This window comes from Carlito syrichta, unplaced genomic scaffold, assembly GCF_000164805.1.
Source record: "Carlito syrichta isolate Samal-C Ts95f unplaced genomic scaffold, Tarsius_syrichta-2.0.1 Scaffold301894, whole genome shotgun sequence".
Lineage (NCBI taxonomy): Eukaryota > Metazoa > Chordata > Mammalia > Primates > Tarsiidae > Carlito > Carlito syrichta.
This window is the reverse complement of record NW_007245990.1, coordinates 107090-122063: the sequence shown is the minus strand read 5'-3', so window position 1 is coordinate 122063 and position 14974 is coordinate 107090. Positions and strand designations below refer to the sequence as shown.

The 14974-nt window shown below is 48.1% G+C and overlaps 1 protein-coding gene across 1 annotated transcript; it reads left to right on the top strand.

Annotated features, from left to right (window-relative positions):
- Positions 1 to 1776: 1776 nt before the first annotated feature.
- On the top strand, positions 1777 to 14974 carry OCIAD2 (OCIA domain containing 2). The gene is made up of 6 exons (XM_008055621.1): positions 1777 to 1891; positions 7026 to 7122; positions 8197 to 8250; positions 12866 to 12913; positions 13678 to 13795; positions 14794 to 14974. Exons 1-6 carry the CDS (start codon positions 1832 to 1834, stop codon positions 14873 to 14875), a joined length of 459 nt encoding a protein of 152 aa, XP_008053812.1. The 5' UTR covers positions 1777 to 1831; the 3' UTR covers positions 14876 to 14974.

Below are 14974 nucleotides of genomic sequence, written 5' to 3'. Positions count from 1 at the left end.
GCCCCCTCCCCCGCCCCCACTGCCCCGAGAGCACCCGCCCTTCCTGTCCCAGACCACGGAGGGTGGGAGTGGGGAGTGCTGCACCTGCCAGGTAAGGCCCTCGGTGTGGATGAGGATAACTGGCTGGAGGGGCCTGATCCCAAGGGAGGCACTGGGGACCTCCGAGCACCCAGTGGGGCAGCCTCTCACTGAGGAGCAGAGGTCATCTAACCCGGCCTTAAGCCACCAGAGACTCCCTGGGCGTGGGAAATCGAGGTGCCCATAGTCTTCTGACAGCTGCCAACTGCTCACACTCACTGTGCGCTGGGACTCTGGAGCTCATGCCTCATCCTCATCCCTTTTCCCTTGTCCTCATCCCTCATTTCTCATCCTCATCCTTCATCCTCACCCCTCATCCCCAATCCGCATCCCTCTTCCTTGCAACAGCCCCTCAAGATTTCTGTGTCCAAGTAGCCCCCTTAACAAGTGAGAAAGTTGGGGCACAAACACATGAAGTCCCTTGCCGTAAAGCACAGGTCAAGCAAGGTGTCGAATCAGGATTGGAACTCGGGTCTTTCCAACTCCAGGACCTCCTGCCGCAGGGCCTTGTGCTGCCTCCACATGAGGCACCTAAGGCGAAAGGTGGTGGCAGTGGTCGTCCCCTGGCCCAGGCGTCTTGCAGTGGAATCACTGATATAGGAAGCAGAATTGTGTGTGATAAGAGGTCCATTTCACTGGAGGACCAGAGGAAGTCATGAAGTCCAGAGTCACAGAATGCAGTGGGCATGAGGTGGGGAGGGGAAGGGGTCAGAGTCCACCTGGAGAATGTCTATCATTGCCAAGTCGAGGGCCACTTTTCTGAGCCATGTGGCACCTTGATGGCTCCCTCCCTCCCCCTCTCCCTCCGAAGCGCCCTCTCCCCTGCACCAGCCATCCACTCAGCCTTGGTCTGTTTCTGTTTGATGGACGCTTCCTTCCCTTGTTGCTGTTTCCTTGGGCTCGGTGCCCACACTCTCCAGTACTCTTTTGAGACAGATGCGTCCAGCTTCCTTGCTTTAATTCTCATCTCCAGACTCCTCTCTCCAGTCCACCCTCATCCAGAACTCAGACTCATATCCTCAGATACCCTCATCTCTACTGGCTAATTCCACAACGCCCCTGGGCATCCAAATCCAACATTTCCAAACCCAAATTCACCATCTCTGTCCTTCCCACCAGGGTGGTAGTCAGGTCTCTGTCACCCCTCGCCTTGACTCTGGTGTTACCTTCCAGCCCAGGGCTCCTGTCCGAGCCCATCCACCCTCCATGATCCTCCGGAAGACTCGGGAGCCTTAGTCTCTCTGGTGACCTGACTAGGCTGGAGGGACCTTTCTTCCTCCCCGCCTCTGCTGCCTGCACATGCCTCTCAGGGAAGCCTTTTGTGTTGTGTGACTGTCAACTCACTCACCTTCCCTTTCTGCTGTGAATTCCTCCAGCAGTGACTTTGGTCTTATCCTTCTTCGTGCCCCCTTACATCACAGACCCTCAGTAAGTATTTGTGTAGTCAGTGACCTTGTGGCAATAAGACATCGCACTGTGCACAGTGTGGCATTTCCGCCTCCTCTGCAGCTGATCTGTCCCCATTAGTGAGTAGCTATGCATGTCTGGTGGAAGAGCACTGGAAATTGAGTTTGCAGATGGACTAATGACAAAATGAAATTAGGCTTTCCAAATAAGTGCAGCTGGTGCTCGGGGTGTTCTTAGCTTGCTGTTAACATTCTGTTGTGGCATCACGATCCCTTCTGCTTTCCTCAGACATCGGCTCAAGGTGTGCGCCGGGCCGCCCGACTCGAAGATCCAGCGTGAGGTCGCCATGGCAACCACTCATGGAAGCCAAGACAAGGGTCCCCATTTGCCACCACCCAGCAAGCAGGTATATTTCTTACTGAGTGGCGGGGATCTCCCATCAGACAAATAATATCCCACAGGACTTCCATGAAACCTCATCCCTGCCCAGTCACCTCATGTGTTACTCTCCGCCTTACCCCTTGGTGGACAGGCTCAAGGATGGTGGCACAGGGAAGGAGAGCGTGTCTCCAGCCATCATGAAAACATATATTTTAAACATTTATTTTAAAAATCCATTCTTTTCCTTGCTTAGAATCCAGCTTAGGCTGGGTGTGTTGGCTCGCACTTTGGGGAGCTGAGGCAAGAGGATTGCTTGAAGCCAGGAGTTCAAGATCAGCCTGGGCAATATAGCGAGACTTCGTGACTAAATAAATGAATGAATGAATCCAGCTTAACTAACTCTTAGGTGAACTGTGGGGTTGGAGGAGGCAGAGCGAAGCTCCTTCCTGCATGGAGCAGTACTACATGTTTTGCTTGTTTACGTGTCCAAGACTGAGGCTCACTGGTCCTGTGCTGTGGCCATAGGTTCCCTCCAGGGCAGTGGAGTCCTACTTACCAGCTAGCCAGCAATGAGAACCCAGTGTCGACATGGGTGCAGTGGTCCTGCTTGTTAGGAATGGGAGAATTGCTTCCGGGACACGAGATGAGAGAGAGAGTCAGTGTTAGATGGGTGGATGGGTTCATGTTCTCCCGGGTCTACTTCTCGGGCTAAAAATAATTTACAGGGGAGATGATGTTTAAGGAGTAAAGTCAGGAGAAGCAAACAGACAGATGATATCCAGTACCAAGGGGCAGCGTCTGGCCACCCGAGTTGCCCTGTGAAATGGAGAGCCATCAAACATTCATGGCTGCTCGACACAGGGTTCCCAGAGTGCCTCCCTGAAGCCCTGCGGGAAGTTCAGCCTCGCCTGCAGGACTCCCGGTTGTGATGGCTAGGGTATGTCTATGTGTGTATATTTGGGGAGGTGGTCCTTGTTCCCACCGCAGCTAGGAGCAGAGCAAATAGCACACTGGGTGTGTGGGCGTGCCGGTGCTGAGGACATAGGAAGAGGTGAGTGGGGTAACGGTCCCCCTGCTGTGACTTGCCCTGTGACTCACGGTGTCTCTGTACTGAGCCTTGGAGAGTGGCAGAGAGTGACAGAGAGGCTGCCTGCTGGTGTTGCTTGTACAGCTCACAGGCTCCAGCGCCCTAGGGTCCCCCCACCCCCACGCTGACATCATGTGTGTGAAGCACGTAGCAGTGCCCGGCCTGGGTGAAGTGCTCAAGAGATGGTGACTATTGTCCACACTGACACCTGCTACAGACCAGGAGTCCCATGAAGGACAGTGGCAAGCCAGCAAGGCCAAAGAAAAATCAGGGCCAGGCACAGCAGCTCACGCCTGTAGTCCCAGCACTTTGGGAGGATGAGGTGGGAGGATTGCTGGAGGACAGGAGTTCGAGACCAGCTTGGGCAACATAGCAAGACCCTGTCTCTAAAAAATTTTTTTAAAGAGCCAGGCATGGTGGAGTACACCTGTAATCCCAGCTACCAAGAAGGGTGAGGCAGGAGGATCACCTGAGTCCAGAAGGTTGAGGCTGCAGTGAGCCAAACCCACACCACCGCACTCCAGCCTGGGCAACAGAGTGAGACCCTGTCTCTAATAGGCACATCTCAACAAGAACTAGAAACTAGAAATATGTGGCAAAGGACTTATGTAAGTAATTCACAAACAAGGATATACAAGTGTGACTTTTATAGCAAGGAACATATTACATAAAATTTATTGTTTAAAAATTGAATGAACTACCCACAGGACTGGAGAAATTGTTTGCAAATCATATTGGATAATGACCTTGTATCCAGAACATATAAAGAATTCTTGCAACTCAGCAACAAAGAGACAAACAACCCTATTAAAAATGAGGAAAGGTCTTCTTCTCCATAGAAGATACACAGACTGGCCAAGAAGGAAATGAAAACATGTTTCATGTCAGTAACCATGAGGGACATGCAAATCAAAACCACAGTGAGATACCACTTCCCACCCATTAAGATGGCTGTAACTTTTTTAAAAATTAGAAAATAACAAGTGTTGGCTGGGCACAGTGGCTCAAGCCTGTAATCCCAGCATTTGGGAGGCCGAGGTGAGAGGATTGACTGAGCCCATGGGTTCAACACCAGCTTGGGCAACATGGTGTGACCTCATCTCTACAATAAAGCAAAAAAATTAGCTGGGTGTGGTAGCACACACCTGTAGTTCCAGCTACTAGGAAGGCTGAGGCAGAAGAATTGCCTAAGCCCAGCAGGTTGGGCACTATGTCAGGCTATGAGCATGCCACTGCACTACAGCCTGGGCAATGGAGTGAGACTCCAACTCAAAAAATACTACTAATAATAACAAGTGTTGGCAAAGATGTAGAGAAACCGGAACTCTCATCCAACCTTAGTGGGATTATAAAATGGTGCAGCCATTGCAATTCCTGAATAAGTTAAACATGAAATTGACAAGAGACCCAACAGAATTGAAAACGGTTTATCCAACAAAAATCAGTACAGGGATATGCACAGCAGCTCTATTCACAGTACCCAAAAGGTTGAAACAACCCAAATATCCACTGGTGGACAAGTGGGTTAACAGAATGTGGTATATCCATTCAATAGAATATCATTAAGCCATGCAAAAGAATGCAATGCTAATACATGCCACCACACAGTGAGCCTTGAAAACATGCAGAGGAAATGATGCTGGCCACAAAAAGTCACATGATGCTTGATTCTATAAAATATCCAGAATATCCAGGCATGGTGGCTCACACCTGTAAGACCACCCTGGGCAACTTGACAAGACCTTATCTCTACAATAAATAAATAAATAAATAGGTGGGTGTGATGGCTGCAGTGGCCATGAGCATGCCACTGCACTTCAGCCTGGGCAGCAGAGTGAGACTCCGACTCAAAAAAAAAAATTTAGAAAAAAAAAAAAAAATATATATATATATATATATATATATCCAGAATAGGCAAATCCATAGAGACAGGAAGCAGGTGAGCTATCTCCAGGGGGCCAGGGGGAAGAGAGAAGAAGGAAAATGGGTCATGTTGTGGGCTTTCTTTTTGGGGTAAGGAAACAGTTCTGGAACTAGACAGTGGTGATGGCTGCACCACACTGTAGATATACTCAATGCACTGAATTGCATCCTTTAAATAGTCAAAATAGCAAATATTATGTGTATTTTACCACAAAAAAGTTTAATGAGCCAGTATATAACAAAAGCTTACAAGCCGGGCACAGTAGCTCACACTTGTCACCCCAGCACTTTGGGAGGCCGAGGCAGGAGGATTTCTTGATCCCAGGAGTTCGTGACCAGCCTGGGCAACATAGCAAGACCTTATCTCTAAAAAAAATAAAATAAATGCAAAAATTAGCCAGGTATGGTGGCATGTACCTGTAGTCCCAGCTATTCAGGAAGCTGAGGTGGGATTGATTGAGCCCAGGTGGTCAAGGCCATGGTGAGCTATGATTGTACCACTGCACTCCCAGCCTGGATGACAGAGTGAGACCCAGTCTCAAAAAAGAAAAAAAGAAACTTTCAAAACTGAAGATCAACTATATAGAAAAATAAAAAGCCGTCTGGGCTGGGCACAGTGGCTCACATCTGTCATCCTAGCACTTTGGGAGACCAAGGCAAAAGGATTGCTTGCACCCAGGAGTTCAAGACCAGCTGGGGCAACACAGTGAGACCTCATCTCTACAAAACATCAAAAAACTAGCCAGGTGTGATGGTATGCACCTATGGTCCCAGCTACTTAGGGGGCTGAAGTGGGAGGATCACCTGAGCCCGACAGTTTGAGGCTGTGGTGAGCTGTGATCGTGCCACTGCACTCCACCCTGGGCGACTGAGTGAGACCCCAACTCAAATAAATAAATAAAAAGCAGTCCATTGGTGAGTTCCCAGTGTAAAAATGCACCTAGACAGGTGCACATAAGTCAATGACTTGTATCCTGGTCTCTGAGTGATGCTCGATGTCTAAATATGGTGCTGGAAGGGAAATCTCTCTTCACTCAGTCTCAATACTTAAGGATCAGGTGGGAGAAGGGACTGAACACCATTCTAGGTGTGGGAATGGCATGGTCTGAGGCATGGAGATGAGAACGGAGACGTGGCCTCCACAGCGGTCAGCCTCACTAGACCCCTACCCCTTGCACACTCGGCGACAATTCACTCTGACTCCCCAGCTGGAATTCTTTCCTGGCCCAAGTCCCTTGGCCTTCCCAGCTCTCTGGGAAGCCAGTCATGGCTCCAGGCTACCCCAGCACAGAACACACATTCGTTCAAGGGAGAGACACCCTGTCCTCCAGAGAAAACGAAACAGCTGACTGGGTGCTGTGGCTCAAGCCCTATAATGCCAGCACATTAGGAAGCCAAGGCGAGAGGATTGCCTGAGCCCAGGGTTTGAGACCAGCCTGAGTAACCTGGCGAGACCTCGTCTCTACAATAAATAAAAAAAATTAGCTGAGTGTGATAGTGCGTGCCTGTAGTTCCAGCTAATTGGAAGACTGAGGCAGAAGGATCCCCTGAGCCCAGTAGGTCAAGGCTGTGGTGACCATGAGTGTGCCTGGACGACAGAGTGAGATGAGACTCCAACTCAAAAAAAAAAAGAAAGAAAAAAGAAAACAAAGCAGTTACTTTCTGATGCTTTCGGTGTATGTGGCCCAGTGAGGCCAATGACAGTGAGTAAATTATATCTAAAAAGAGGACCTTGAGGTCAGCGAGAGCTGGAAAATCTGGTCAGCCAGCTGAAAAACATTTGCAATAAGCAAAAGCAGTTACCCATTTGTGGCTAGTTAACAATTACTGTTAACTAACCTTATCTTAAAGCAGCAAACCACCATCAATCAGCCGCTTCACAAACCTCTGGAAATTTTCTTTTGCAGATTTCCCAAAAGGCAACTCTCCGGGTCACTAGACCCTGATTCCCCTCTTATAAAAGTATCCCTCCGGCCTCTGCGTCTCTGCAGACAGCAACGCTCCTGCTACCTCTACTCATTCTGCCCTTTGCGAGGGATCTTCCCCTTCATAAATTGACCTTTCTAAATCTGCAGCTGTTTTGATAAAGTCTTCTTACCAACCTGCAACACATGGCCCTCGGCTGACTCACCTGTCCCCTTCCTTACAGAGCCTGCTGTTCTGTCCAAAGTCAAAGCTACACATCCACAGAGGAGAGATTGCAAAGATTATGCGGGAATGTCAAGAAGAAAGCTTCTGGAAGAGAGGTAACTGCACCCTCTTAGCCTTAGCTCACACTGCATTTGCTGCAAAAATATCAGATCACAATTGTGGTCATGATTTATTTTTGAGCAGGAACTTTGCATAAATACCTGAAAAACTTTGATGTTTGGGGAGCTGTAGAGTTTAAGTCCATGTTGAGACCTTTTTCAGGGCAGAGATAATATCTGCTTAAGGAGCACTTTACCTCACTTAGCAAAAGTGGAGCACACAAAGCTCCCTTACGTGTCCAAGAATCTGTGCTGAGAGTACAATCCGGAATGTCTTGACTCCCAAAGTGTGGACTTTGCTAAGTTCCACTGGACTTCATGTTTCTCAGAGCTCAGAAATAGTGGTAGGTTCATCTGGGACTTCATCCGGGAGCCTAGCACAGTGCCACATGCGTAGGAAATGTGTAGTAGATGTTTGTTGATTGAGTAAAAAAATGGCAGTATTCCATTAAAACTACTCTTATGCTGTCTCTGAAATAAGCTTTTCTGCTGAGTCACTTCCTGTGTCAGAACCTGCCTCGTGTAAGACGGGGGTGTGAATTCAGGCTGTGTGTGAAGATCTCTTCCAATTGAAAACGACTGTGATTCTTTATTTGCAGATGGCACAGTTAGGCCAGGTACAGGTGCAGTGGCTCACACCTGTAATCCTAGCATTTTGGGAGGCCGAAGCGAGAGGACTGCTTGAGCCCAGGAGCTCAAGACCAGCCTGGGCAACACAGCAAAACCAGACCTCATGTCTAAAATTAAAAATAAAAAATCAGCCAGGTGTGGTGATATACACCTGTAGTCTGAGCTATTCAGGAGGCTAAGGAGGGAGGTCGCTTGAGCCCAGAAAGTTGAGGCTTTGGTGAACCATGATTGAGCCACTGCACTCTGGCCTAGGCAATAGAGTGAAAACTGGATTCAAAATAAATACATAAATACATACATAAATAATTCTTGAATAAGAAAAATAACAGATGCATAAAAACTGCCCAGGAAGTTAAGAGAAAAACTCAGTCATTCCCCTGACGTCTAGGTGAGGTGCCAAGTGTTGAAACACCCACACTGAAGGATGTTTTTGTTTTCCAGCTCTGCCTTTTTCCCTAGTAAGCATGCTTGTCACCCAGGGGCTAGTCCACCAAGGTAAGGTTCAGCATTTGTTCAATAATTTAACTTCAGGGAACCCAGGTTTCTATGCCCCAGTTGGTGTCTACTTTTTGATGAAGGATTTATGTATAGAGGCTTCTGCCAATTTTCAGCTTTAGTCCCTGCCTCCCCTGAATGAGTTACTGTAATAACGATTGCTAAACAGCTAATCTTAAAATGGGGAGACTATCCTGGATGACACAGCTGGGCCCAGTCTCATGAAAAGGGTCCTTAAAAGTGAAAGAGAGGGCTGGGCACAGTGGCTCCCTCTTGTGATCCCAGCACTTTGAGAGGCCGAGGTGGGGGGAATTGCTTGAGCCCAGGAGTTCAAGACCAGCCTGGGCAACACAGCAAGACCTTGACGCTACAAAAAAAAAATCAAAAAATTAGCCTGACATGGTGGTGTGAACCTGTAGTCCCAGCTACTTGAGAGGCTGAGGAGGGAGGACCACTGGAACCCTAGAGACTGAGGCTGTAGTGAGCCATGATCACGTCACTGTAGTCTAGCCTGGGCGACAGAGACCCTGTCTCTTAGATATAACAAAGTGAGCTGGGCTTGGTGGCTCAGCCTGTAATCCCGCACCTTTGGGAAGCTGAAGTGAGTGGATTGCCTGAGCCCGCGGGTTCGAGACCCACCTGGGCAACGAGACCTCACCTCTACAATAAATCAAAAAATCAGCCGGGCGTGGTAGCGCATGCCTGTAATTCCGGCTACTCGGAAGGCTGAGGCAGAAGGATCGCCGGAGCCCAGCAGGTCGAGGCTGCGGTGGCCGGGAGCGGCCACTGCACTCCAGTCTGGGCAACAGAGTGAGACTTCAACGCAAAAAAAAAAATAATAATAATAATAAATAAATAAATAATAATTTAAAAAAAGAAATAACAAAGTGAAAGAGGGGATCAGAAGATGGAGTGAGAAAGACGGCCGTGTGAGGACTTGGCTCAGCACTGCTGGCTTTGAGGTGGAGGAGAGAGGGCTGGGCACGAGGGAGTGTGGGTGACCTCTGGAGACTGGGAAGGCAAGAAGCCCGGGACTTCCAGAAAGAATGCTTCCTTCTTCGGGAGCATGACTGGAACCCTGGCTTTCACCCAGCAAGGCCCATGGTGGACCACTGCCCTTGAGAAACTATGAGATGTCACATTGGTGTGGCCTTAAGCTGTCACGTTTGGGGCCATTTGTCACAGCCGCCATGGAGAGCTGAGAGTCCCCATGTGGCCCAGGACCTCTGCCTATGGCTGAACAGATCGCTGCCTACACAAGGGAGTTCCCGGGAGTAGGTATGGGGACCAAATGCCACCCCAAGTGGTGTCCACCAAGCCACTGGTTCTCAGAGGCTCTGTCTGCCCTAGGATGGGCACCCTGTCAACTTCACACAGGGGACTGTGAGGACAGCAGCCTCCATGGAGACCCTCCCTGCCTCTTCATGTGCTCTTACCCACCTCTCTGTTCCTCCTTCCTCATCCTCCTCTCTCCCCCTCTCTCCACTTGACCATAGGACCCACAGACGTTGTTCCCACCAGGGAATAGGAAGGCACCTTGTCTGCTCTCCACCCACTTTATTCAACACCGCTGATAACCAGGATTCTACAAGGAGCATTTGCACCCTGCAAACATGGGGGAAACGTCCTGGCTCTTTTTGGGGCCTCAGAGACCACCTGTGTCATATGTCTAAGAGAATTCCACCTCAATCAATATATTCTTGCCCATAAAGGTCACGTATTATATATATTTTTTTGATTTTTGAGTTGGAGTCTCACTCTGTCACCCAGGCTGGAGTGCAGTGGCACACTGCTCATGGCCACTGCAGCCTCAACCTGCTGGGCTCAGGTGATCCTTCCACCTCAAGTAGCTGGTACTACAGGCATGGGCCACCACACCCAGCTCTTTTTTTTTTTTTTAATTTATTATAGAGACGAGGTCTCTCTGTGTTGCCCATGCTGGTCTTAAACCCATGGGCTCAGGTAATCCTCTTGCCTCTGTCTCTCAATGTGCCAGGATTACAGGTGTGAGCCACTACACCTGGCTGGTTTTATTTTTATAACCTGAAGATAGCCTTTTCATAGAAATATATTTATCCATTGGTAACAAGACTGCTCATTTTGACATGGAAAAAATATGGCTGGGACAACTATGGGGATTGTGTTTTATAAATAGTAAACTACTCAATCTACTATTGTGGTTTGAGTGCCCCCTCCAAAACTCATGTTGAAATGTAATCACCATTATAACAGTGGTAAGAGGTGGACCTGCTTAGGTCACAAGGACTCTGAACTCATGAATGGATTAATGCATTACTGTGGAAGTGGGTTCCTGATAAGAGGATGAGTTCAACCTCCTTGTCTCTAGCTCTGTTTCCTGCTCTTCCTTGCCATGAGCTGAACCTCCCCAGATGCTAGCATCACACTCTTGGACTTCCCAGCTCCAGAAACGTGAGCCAAATAACCTTCTGTTATTTATAAATTACCCTTCCTGGTTATGGTAGCTCATGCCTGTAATCCCAGCACTTCAGGACGCTGAGGCAGGAGGACTGCTTGAGCCCAGGAGTTTGAGACCAGCCTGAGCAACATAGCAAGACCTTGTCTCCGTGAAAATCTTTAAAAATAAAAATAAGCCAGGCTCAGTGGCTCAGCCTGTAATCCCACACCTTTGGGAGGCTGAAGTGAGTGGATTGCCTGAGCCCGCGGGTTCGAGACCCGCCTGGGCAGCGAGACCTCATCTCTACAATAAATCAAAAAATCAGCCGGGTGTGGTAGTGCACACCTGTAGTTCCAGCTACTTGGAAGGCTGAGGCGGAAGGATCGCCAGAGCCCAGCAGGCGAGGCTGTGGTGGCCAGGAGCAGCCACTGCACTCCAGTCTGGGAGACAGAGTGAGACTCCAACTCAAAAAAATAAAAAATATAAAAATATAAAAAAAATTTAAAAATAAAGCAGGTGTGGTGGCACACGCCTGTAGTCTCATCTACTCAGGAGGCTGATGCAGAAGGATCACCTGAGCCCGGGATGATGAGCCTGATCAAGGCTGCAGTGAACCAGCCTAGGTGACAGAGAAAGACCCCAACTCAAATCAGTCAATCACCCAGTCTATGGCATTCTGTTGTAGCAGCAAAAAGCAGACGAAGGCACCTGCCATCTCTTGATCTACGCAAATGCATTCTTCCGGGTTGTGTATTGATTTTCTATGTTGCTGTGATAAGTTGCTACAAATGCAGCGGCTTGAGAACAACACAGAGTTGCCATCTTCCGTCCTGAGGCATGAAGAGGGTCTCCCTGGACTAAAACCACACATGGGCAGGCCCTCCGTTCTGTCATAGCCTCCCTGTTCCTCATCCAGCTGTGGAGCCACACCCATCCCGGGGTGATGGCCCCTCCTCTCCTATGTCTTCAAGGTCAGCAGTACTGAAATGGTCCCTCCCATGTGGCCATCTCTCGGGTTCTGTCTGCAGTTCCCTCATCTGCATCCAAGGGTCACTGATCACACTGGGCCCACCTGACTTGGCTGGGACCCCTATTGGAAAGGCCTCTTATGAGCAACCTTAATTCTATTTTCCCTCGAAACCCCTTTACATGAGGACTGTACTTACATTTGATATATTCGCATTATGTGTTAATAGAGTCACATTTTCCAAGAATGGGGATGAGGACGGCTTTAGCACATTGCGATGTTTTCATCTAAAAATGGTGACATCAGCCGGGCTCAGTGGCAAAGCCCGCGCCTTTGGGAGGCTGAGGTGAGTGGATTGCCTGAGCCCGCGGGTTCGAGACCCGCCTGGGCAGGCGAGACCTCATCTCTACAATAAATCAAAAAAATTAGCCGGGCATGGTAGTGCATGCCTGTAATTCCGGCTACTCGGAAGGCTGAGGCAGAAGGATCGCTGGAGCCCAGCAGGTCGAGGCTGCAGTGGCCGGGAGCAGCCACTGCACTCCAGTCTGGGTGACGGAGTGAGACTCCAACTAAAAAAATAAAAAAAATAAAAATAAAAATGGTGACATCAGGAATCTCTCTACCTTGAAACTGCCTATGTTGAGTTGCTTAAAAAGATAAGAGAGTGGCTGGGCACAGTGGCTCACACCTGTAATTCCAGCACCTTGGGAAGCCGATGCTCCAGCTACTCAGGAGGCTGAGGCAGGAGGATTGCCAGAGCCCAGCAGGTCGAGGCTGTGGTGAGCCTGGGATGATGAGGCTCATCAAGGCTGCAAGGAGCCAAGGCGGTGCCACTGCCCTCCAGCCTGGGTGACAGAGCAAGACCCCAACTCCAGCTGGGGTGACAAAGTGAGACCCTGACTCAAAAAGAAAAAGGAGAGAGAGAGAAAGAAGGTGATGGCTGACTTCAAGCTCATGGGTCAGTTGCCCCTGCTCGATGTCTTTACGTTAGTCTTGGACCATCTGTTTCATATTCTTTCACTATATATTCATGCTATTTTTGCTAAGATGCTGTCTGGGAGTTAACACCAAGAACTGAATCATAACCCTTTTAGGATCCTCTTTTAACATTCAGAATATGCGTGTTAACATGTAAGAAATGTTAAATCTTAAATGTCAAAGTCTTCTTTATGCTTTATACATTTAAATGAGTTATAAAATGCAATAATAATGCCTTTACATATCACTCGCAGGTTACCTAGCAGCCAATCCTAGATTTGGATCATTGCCTAAAGTTGCACGTAAGTCACAGACATAAAAAGGCAGATTCATTTTTTCTTAAAGATGTTTCTAGAACCGGAGATGTGAGTGTCCAGCTTAACAAAACTGTCCACACTGACTCAAAGGAGTGGTCCCTGTTTTCTGCCTCTGCATTTCTTGATGGATCCTCTTTCTGATGTCCTGTGGCCCGTGTCTAAGTGGGACTTCTCCTTAGACAGCCTTTTTAAAGCATAGACTCGGGGGACTGTCCGGATGTATGACAAGATTCAATTACAGGGTCTCTGAATAATAGCTCTGTTAGGGATTTTTGTTTTCTTCTCTTGGCCTGGCCAGTCTTATAAAAATATTTTCTGCAATGGACATTTTAAAAAATGGGTAATTTGTTAAAAATCTGGGCTGGATGCCGTGGCTCATGCCTGTAATTCCAGCACTTTAGGAGACCGAGGCAGGAGGACTGTGTGAGCCCAGGAGCTCAAGACCAGCCTAAGCAACATAGTGAGACCCTGTCTCTACAAAAAAAAAAGTAAAAATAAGCCAGGTATGGTGGTGCATGCCTGTAGCCCAGCTACTTGGGAGGCTGAGGTGAGAGGATCACCTGAACCAGGAGGTCAAGGCTGTAGTGAGCTGTGATCGTGCCATAGCACTCCAGCCTGGGGAGCAGAGCGAGACCCAGACTCAAAAAATAAAAATAATTTTTACTACTTAAAGAAAGTTCTAGAAGATAACTAATGGAGAAGTTTCTGGAACCTATAAGTTATCTATCTTTCCTAACCTACTTTTACAGTTGCTGGGATCCTGGGCTTTGGCCTTGGGAAGATCTCCTACATAGGAGTATGCCAGAGTAAATTCCATTGTTTTGAAGATCAACTCCGTGGGGCTGGATTTGGTCCAGAACACAACAGGTGTGTCATCTGTCTGATGGATCGTAATGAAGAAAATTATAAAAAATTAAATGAAAGATCACTCACCATTTATAATATTAAATACATTTTAAAAACTCGTATGTTACCAAAAAAAACCAAAAAAACAAACTTTTTAACCCTCAAGTTCAGAGCTGTTGCTACCCGCTTTCAATCTGGCTCTCGTTACCTGTTTTGCTTGCCCAATAAATATTTAATGAGCACCTACTATATTCAAGGCACTGTGCAAATCTTTAAAGAATACCCTAATGAGGACTGGCATGCTGGCTCACACCTGTAATCCTGGCACTTTGGGAGGCTGAGGTGGGAGGATAGCTTGAGCCCAGAAGTTGAAAACCAGCCTGGGTAACATAGTAAGAACTTGGCTCAATAAATTAAGAGAAAAATCCTCCCATTGCAAACTCCCCCAACAGATGCTCCCTTCAGATTCTCAGGAAATGTCTGTGGAATCGAATTTATAAGATTCTACAGCTCGAATACAGGGGAGCCAAGGATTCCTCTCATGTGCGTGGGGAATCCTCTGGAACAAAGCTGCGCATCTCCTTTGCTATCAGGCTGGATCCTACGGAAACGGCACGAGTCAGGCAGTTATAAGCCAGGAATCCTGGAAGTGCCACTTATCTTTTTTAACTTAATTACATGTGTGCATATGTGCATGTTCACAACTAACTCCAGGGGCATCTAGGGAAATCCTGGGTGAATTGCTATTGGCAGGAATTACATTCAAAAATAATCAAGACGTTCAGCCCCTGTGTGTCCTTGACCGCAAATACAACCGTCTGTTTTGACATAAAGATCATTATGGGCTTTTTTTTTTTTTTAATGAAATTCTGGGGGTCTTAAACCAAGAAAAAAACTGTTATTTTGGACAGAATTAGCAGGTGGACATGAGCTTAGATGCTGTCCCTGAACACTGTGGAGTTCAGCCTGGCACCTCCAGTGCCCAAGTGCAAACACCACCTACTCTGCTTGTCTTCCAGGCACTGCCTGCTCACCTGTGAGGAATGCAAAACCAAGCGTGGCCTTGGCGAGAAGGCAGGGCCGCAGCCTTCCACCTCCTGACTCCATGTCCAGGCTTGCAAAGCTGTCTGAGCCTCTGAGTGTGCACACATCCACACATCCAAGTGTACATTAAATTAAAATACTTCTGGTGGAACAAAA